We start from the raw sequence: 7,936 nt of genomic DNA on the forward strand, positions 1-7,936 counted from the left end.
AGCAGTACACGGGCCTCTCACTGTTGTGGCCTCTCCCGTTGCGGAGCACAGGTTCCGGTCGCGCAGGCTCAGCAGCCATGGCTCACGGGCCCAGCCGCTCCGCGGCATGTGGGATCTTCCCGGACCGGGGCACGAACCCGTGTCCCCTGCATCGGCAGGCGGACCCTCAACCACTGCGCCACCAGGGAAGCCCTCTATTTAGATTTTAACCAGCCACCTTAAATCCAATTTTCACTCGCTGACTTGGTAAATGTAAGTATGTGCAAAGTTATATCTCATTTAATTAGCTAAATACTAATTAGCACTTAATTATTATTAGAAATAATTAGTGTTTCATTATTCTGTCCTAGTGATAATGCTGCCAGTCTCTGATCAGATCCCATCAGTAATATAATCATACCCAGCTGTCTGGGCCACTTAAGTATTTTCTCTTACTCCCTAGATTCTGTCTTATTCACTGTTTCCTTCACCAAACAGTTGCAAATTTACTGAATAAGAAATTTAGTCAATTTGTCTTAGAATCACCTGAAAATAAACCAAGTAAGCCTAAATTTTAAATTCATATTACTTCTAAATCATTTTGGCTACTCATTAGAAATTTATTCTAGGCAGTCCTCTAAAATATATTTGTTGAATGTCTATTGTATGCAAGGCATCAGGGCGGTTGCAAAAATAACTAAGACTTATCAAGGGGCTCTCTCTTTTCAGTAGAGAGGTGGCAGGTGGACGCATAAGTGTGACAGAAGTCAAAAGAAATCTAGAAATGACGTGCTCTAAGAGTTCAGAGAATGAGGCCAAACCTTCAGGCTGCAGTGTTCAGGAAGACTTTATTAAAGAAGCATATTATGGAATATTACAGCCAGGGGGACCTTAGAAAACACCCATTCCAATCCTATCATTTTATAGATAAGAAACAGAAAGAAAAGAAAAAAGACAAAGCCCTTTAAGGAGGAATAGCAATCTATCCAATATCACATACAGAGTTGAAAAATCTGCACAGGAAGATAGATCTCTGGGTTCCCAGCTTTCTGCTTTTCCACGACACTATACTGCCCTCTGAGATTGGAAGGATTTCAATAGGCAAAGATGGGAGAAAGAAGAGAGCACGCTGGTGACAATCAAAGGCTAAAATATAACACTGATAAGAAGGTATCTGGAAAACAGAGTGTTTATCTGAGGACATGAATTCCAGGGGAGAAATGAGACACAAGGCTGCAAGCGGAGTGGGATGAGACAATGGAAGACATCAAATGATAGCCTAAAAGACTTAGACTTTTTCACTAGCTAATTTCATGGACACAGGTAGCAGAAATTACTTATAAAATCTAAGACCATCGGTGTCTTAGAGGTTTATAATGAAAGGATAAAAAAGCTTTCTGCCATGAAAAACGCCAGCTAAGTGTAGCAAATTTATAATGAATACAATCTCCATTTTTCAATTTTTCTGTTTCTCCAAAGTGGAGGGTGTCAGACTAGGGGCAAAAGAAGGCAAGACACTGATCTGCTGACGACAGGCAGGGTTTGTGACAGCACTGACTGACAGACGACGTTTGTGTGAAGCCCCTGCCTCCTGCCTTGCACCTCCTGAGCATCTTTTGCAGGCTCTACCCAGAGGTTCCTTAGGCAACTCTACACGAGCCTGAAAACCAGTGGGATCTCCCACCCTCACCAGATGCTGGGGTTCCCCCATGTATGTGTAGAGAGGGAGCTGCTCTTCGCTCTACCCAATGCCTAGCCCTTTGTCCTAGTGTCTTGTTCTCTTCTTTGGGACTCGAAATAGACTAGAGGTAGCATACTGGATTTCACATCGACATTTGTATAGCACTCTAGAGTACTTTCAAAGCACTTTCATAGCCTCTTTTTAATTTATCATAAAGAAGAAGCAATCCTCTGCTCCACCTCAGCCCTCATCCTGTATAGCTCTCCCCAGCTCCCAGGGGTTAGAATGTTCTCCCTGTCTCTCTGGTTACTGGCTAGGCTCTAACTTTAACCTTTCAACCTAGACAACTCTTGTGAAACCCTGACTCTATTATCTAACTCAAATGTAAACCCTGCCTTTACCAGGAAACTCCTTCTGTATCCCACCCACTAAACCCCAAGGACATCAGTATCATCTAGGATATTTCAAAGCTGCTTGAACATCATAACTTGACCCCTAGGAGCCTTCCTTTTGAAAGCCTGCTCCTCAGCAAAAATTATTCCTCAAGCCCCAGCTCTGTGTATTCTTGGTCCTTTCTTTGCCTACTCTCTTGGTCTACTCTCTGGTCTGCAGCTGTTGAGATGCCAGCAGACTGTGTCTCAGGCAATTCAAATAACAACAGAAGACCTGAAAAAGACACACTGAGTATACCAGGGTTTAACGACTTATAAAAAGTTTGTGAGGTACCCTGGGCTATGAAGCCATCATTTTGCAAAGTGAGATGAGAGTCATCAGTTTTCAGAGTCAGATGAGAACTTGACCTCCTGGGCTTCAATATCAAGTACTGAATACTGGACTGTTAACTGATCTTCAGCCTCCCACTCTGGTACATAGACTCACCAGGACTTTTTAAATAGTGAAAAACGACCACGGATCAGCAATAAGCAACCTTAAAACAATTGTTAAAAAAAAAAAAAAAGACCATGAATACTTTATTGCTCACCCTTTAATTCTTGTTCAGAAAAAAATAAAACAGAGTATTAAAGTCCTTTTTAACAACAGTGACCCACAGATTTAATTCTAACTGAGCACCTATCATGAGCCAGGGACTGTGTGAAGTGCTTTCCATGCGTTATTTCATGTGACCCATACATTAGCCCGACAGTGTGCACGTGATTTGCATTCCTAAGTTAGATATCAGGAGACCGAGCCTTAGTAAGATTAGCAATTTGCCCAAAGTCACAGCCATCTATGAAAGAGTTGCAATTGGACCTCTAGCCAGCTAACATCCAAGCCTGTGAACTCAACCAGTAAACCACTCAACTGGCCCTTTTTTATTTTTTTTTTAAAAAATTTGTTTTGTAAGTTTGAGGGACTAAATAAAGAATATGTATTGTTTTAATAAGTTAAAAAACAAAAAGACCAAATTTCTTCTGAAAGCTTGTTATCCTTAATTTCAAACTAATTTAAGAAACCAAAGGTGCTGTTCATTATGAGTCTGTTAATTTCATTGAGGAAAATTATCAGAAGCCTCTAGATATAAAATGTCCATCCACTCCATCCATAAACACATTCAATATCTACTATGTAGCAGCAAGCACTGTGCCAGGAACTGAGGACACAGAGATGAGCAAGAGAACCATGGTCCCTGCCCTTGACGGGCATATAGACAAGTTGGGAAGATAGTCATTCTACATGTAAATACAGTAACACATGATGAGTGTGATGATGGAGAGATGGAAGGAAGTTATGTAGAAGCAGGAAAACCTAAAAGCTATGGACAAGGGAACATGTCCCGGAGTTAGAGAAAAGGGGTGTGGGAGGGGAACGGGGAGTGCTCCAGGCAGAGAGAAGAGCACGCGCCAAGGACCAGAGGGGAGATAAGAACTGAAAGAGGGGGCTTCCCTGGTGGCGCAGTGGTTGAGAGTCCGCCTGCCGATGCAGGGGACACAGGTTCGTGCCCCGGTCCGGGAAGATCCCACATGCCGCGGAGCGGCTGGGCGCGTGACCCATGGCCGCTGAGCCTGCGCGTCCGGAGCCTGTGCTCCACAACGGCAGAGGTCACAACAGTGAGAGGCCCGCGTACCGCAAAAAAGGAGGGAGCCAAGCCTACACCTAAGGGCGATGGGGAGCAAATTTAAGCAAAAAAAAGAGACTTAGATTTTATTTTCACAAGTATCAATCTGGCTGCAGAGTGAGTGGAGAGTAGATCACAGTGGAAGTAAGGTTAGGGTGAAGCTATATTAGGAAACCACGGCTGTAATCCAGGCGATAGGTGATGACGAGCTGGGCTAGGGTGACAGACGTGGGAAAGAAAAGCAGATACATATAAGGTAATTCTAAGGTTTAGAAGGTAGAAGACCCTTGTTGTTTAATTCAACTAGTCATTTAACTGGGAAAAAAATCATTTCTAAAAACGTACTCCAACAAGGAAAAGAAACGTACTGCTTTTAAACTGCTATTATCATTTATTCATTAGTACCTGAGTTCCAGCCATAACTCACCTGGTTCCCAACCAATAATAGGTGTTCTCCAAGAAGAAAGTCTTTGAGCATATCTTCCATCACTATCATGTGCTAGAGGAAAAACAACTAGAGGTTAATTGTGTTTTGCAAAATCAAGGTGAAATAAGAAAGTTAACTATAAAGATATCTTCATGGAAAGTAAAACATCTATTATAATAGACAATACTCAATTTGATTATGTAAAAAAATTAAAAGTAATGCTGTGGTTATAAATAAGTTATATAACCAACTTGGTCACTGATATTGAAAACCTGAAATGGTCCCCCTTAGCAAGACTCAACCACTGACCAATACGTATTTCAAAGAGTTTTTATGATTCAACTCAAATATCTTTCAGCTATTGTACTATGCAGTGTTGGCTTATAATTTAATATAATATTTAAATTAACACTAATGCAAATATACAAAGGCTTTCTAAAATAACTGGAGATTTCCATGGAACATTTTACATTGACTTCTTCTTAACCATTACCTTCAAAGTATATATAGCTTTAGAATTAAAAGTATATTATTCACTCATATTTTTAAATTCAAATCATGACACAATACAGTCAAAGAACAAGATTAAAGCTGTTCACAACAGGCACAGAGGAAATTACGTTGCTCTTTTGTATCTTGAAAAATAGGACAGTCATAAGTAGGTCACAAAGGCTCATCCGGGAGTTGAAGGGAGAACTATATCCCAGAACAGTTAACGTCCCTATTACTTTCTCTTGGTTTTCTGTATCAAAACAATAATGGTCTCGTAAGTACTTACTGTAGTTCTCTATTTGTAAAAAAGGCAAATTGACCTTTTCTATCTCACATATGCTGCAGATATTTTTCTAGTTTGCCACTCACTTTTCTCTTTTTAACTTGGCTTATGAATTTTTTTGACATCTAGAACATTTTCCTTTTTCTTGCCACATTAAGCAATGCTTCCCTTCAGAGTTTCTTTTTTAGAAAAATTGAGAAAGTTTTTTCCCTCCTTCAAGAACAGATGAGTATTCCTTAACGTTTATCTTGGTAATTTTAATTTTTTAAAACTGCTTGCAGATAAACCATGGAACTGGAATTTTAACAAGGTCTGAAGTAGGGTGAGCAATTTTGTTCATTCTGGAATACTTTTTAGAATAAAAAGAGGTGTTATTAATATGCTGGAACAACAAATGTAAACAGGGACTATCTTAAGCAAATGAGGGAGGGTACATGGTTATCCTAGTTAAAGGGGAGCCCTGGAACATTCTTTTTTTTTAATATAAATTTATTTACTTATTTATTTGTTTGTTTATTTATTTTTGGCTGCGTTGGGTCTTCGTCTCTGCGTGTGGGCTTTCTCTAGTTGTGGTGAGCGGGGGACTACTCCTCGTTGCCGTGCACGGGCTTCTCATTGCAGTGGCTTCTCTTGCCATGGAGCACGGGCTCCAGGTGCACAGGCCTCAGCGGCTGTGACGCACAGACTTAGTTGCTCCACAGCACGTGGGATCTTCCCGGACCAGGGATCAAACCCGTGTCCCCTGCATTGGCAGGCAGATTCTCAACCATTGCACGACGAGGGGAGTCCCTAGAACATTCTTTTAATCTGGGTTCTAGTGATAATGTGGTCTGTAGACCTCGTCCTTCTAAGTAAGCTGAAAAATCAGTGCCAATTTCCAGACAACATTAAGTTCTTCTAGAAATACCTGGGCTAATATGCATGAAGAACAGATACGAAAGTTGGAATAAGCACCTAGAGAGCAGGTAAAAAAGCAATGTAAACACTGAAAAATAATCTAAACTATACTTGTTGTCTTCTTAACTTTTTCTCATGTCCTTCTACTTCATGCCCTCATTGCACCTAAGTTATTCAAGTCAACAAACATTAGCTAAGGCTAAGGTCACGGCCTATATAATTCTTTCCTTAACCTCTTGTCCCACTTGGTACCATAGATTTCTTAAAAGTCTTCTCTCCGGGCTTCCCTGGTGGCTCAGTGGTTGAGAGTCCGCCTGCCGATGCAGGGGACGCGGGTTCGTGCCCCGGTCCGGGAAGATCCCACGTGCCACCGAAAGGCTAGGCCCGTGAGCCACGGCCGCTAAGCCTGCGCATCCGGAGCCTGTGCTCCACAATGGGAGAGGCCACAACAGTGAGAAGCCCGCGTACCGCACAAAAAAAAAAAAAAAAAAAAAAGTCTTCTCTCCCAGTTGTCTCTCTCTCCTGATTCCCTCTTACCTCTCTAACATTTTCTCTCTATGGTCTTTTGTATCTTCTTTAGGTAGCAGTTCCTTAAATATTGATTTTCTTCCTTCTTTTGTTCTCTTTCACTACCTTGTTACATGCTTTCCTGGGGGGTCACAGTATAGGGCAGAGCAGTTTCTGCCTACTTGTACGTGGGCACCCACCGGGCGAGGGAGGGCTATGTTCAGAGTTGGGGACCCACACATCAGCACTCAACGAGTTACTTCTGACCCTGCTCTCCCTAAATCCTCTCATCTACTCCATGGCTTCAACCACCAACTTTACACTGATCTTCAACAGCAAGACTTTTCTTCTTGACTCCAGCCCTGTATTTCTGAGCAACTATCGAACAATGCTAGCTATTTCCCAGTCTCCTCGAACTCATCACATCCAAAACTTGACTCATTCCTTTCTCCTCAGCTTCATTCTTTATCCTGTACTTCTTATCCCAATTAATAGCATCATCTTCTACAACCCGACCCTATCATCATCATCCTCTTGTCCATCTCAGTTGGCCCTTATCAAAAGTCAGTTAAACACCAAGTCTAAGCTATTCAGCCACCTAAAAGTCCACTGTATCTATCCATTTCTATTCCATCCCCACAGCTTTCATCTAGGTTTTTATCATGTCTGGCCTAGATTTTTATCAGCCAATGTGGCATCTCTGACTTCAGTCTCTCCTTGAGTCAATGTGCTCTCCACAGTACTGACAGTCACTTCTCTGTTCACAATCATGTCACTTTTTTCCCCCCCAAATTCCTTAAATGACTCCTAATACCTTCGGAACAAGGGTCACTCCTTATTTTTTTGATGTAGTCTCAGTCTCATCCCCCATCACTCTCCTACTGTGTGTTCCAATCACGGGCGCAATGTAGAATCTTTTTCTCTTCACTCTTCTGCTTACTTTTCCAGCAGACTATGTGCTCTGTGAGGAAGCCTTTTTGACTTTCATCCAACACAAAGTTCCATTGACTCTACCTGCCTCCTACATAGCCCTGCAATGTGTCCCCTCCACTCTGTCCCCACTATCACTGCCTTCGTTCAGATCCTTCATAAGGTTCACCTGGACTATCGAAACAGCCTCCTAACTAGTCCCCCTCTGCCTTTGTTCCAACTCAGAGACAACATTAAAGAATGAATGCAAAGTTAACAAAAGTAGAAATGTGCTTCCAAGTTTTCAACGGCTTCCTCACTTCTGAATAGCTTCCAAATTCCTCAATTAGCAAGGTCCAGATAATCTGATCTTTTAACTCATCAGCCTCATCTCTTGTCACTCTTCCATTTGAATCTCAGCTCTGGCCATGACAATTAATTAGATGTAGCTCCCTGAATAATCTACACTCTCACATAGCCACGTCTCTGCAGATGCTAGTGTCTCTGCCTGAGACTCTCTCTCAACGTTGCCTAGTGAACTCATTTTCCAGGATCATTGCAATCTGGTACCATCACCTCATCAATGCTACCATGGTAACCTGTGCGTACTTCCATCAAGCTCTATAGTAACAGAATCCGGCAACTTGAGCCCTGGAACTGTGTGTGTGTGTGTGTGTGTGTGTGTGTGTGTGTGTGTGTGTGTGT

At 42.0% G+C, this 7,936-nt stretch overlaps 1 protein-coding gene across 3 annotated transcripts in view; it reads right to left on the reverse strand.

Annotated features, from left to right (window-relative positions):
• The window catches only part of VWA8 (von Willebrand factor A domain containing 8), a 359,206-nt gene that overhangs the window by 193,504 nt on the left and 157,766 nt on the right, over positions 1–7,936 (reverse strand). For all 3 annotated transcript variants that reach the window (XM_027116169.1, XM_027116168.1, XM_027116171.1), the window contains exon 20: positions 4,144–4,215. In XM_027116169.1, the coding sequence (XP_026971970.1) occupies positions 4,144–4,215 (72 nt within the window). The remainder of the gene's footprint in view (positions 1–4,143; positions 4,216–7,936) is intronic.

The sequence above is a fragment of the Aethalodelphis obliquidens genome, unplaced genomic scaffold (assembly GCF_003676395.1).
Source record: "Aethalodelphis obliquidens isolate GAN/ISIS:26980383/991018 unplaced genomic scaffold, ASM367639v1 scaffold16, whole genome shotgun sequence".
Lineage (NCBI taxonomy): Eukaryota > Metazoa > Chordata > Mammalia > Artiodactyla > Delphinidae > Aethalodelphis > Aethalodelphis obliquidens.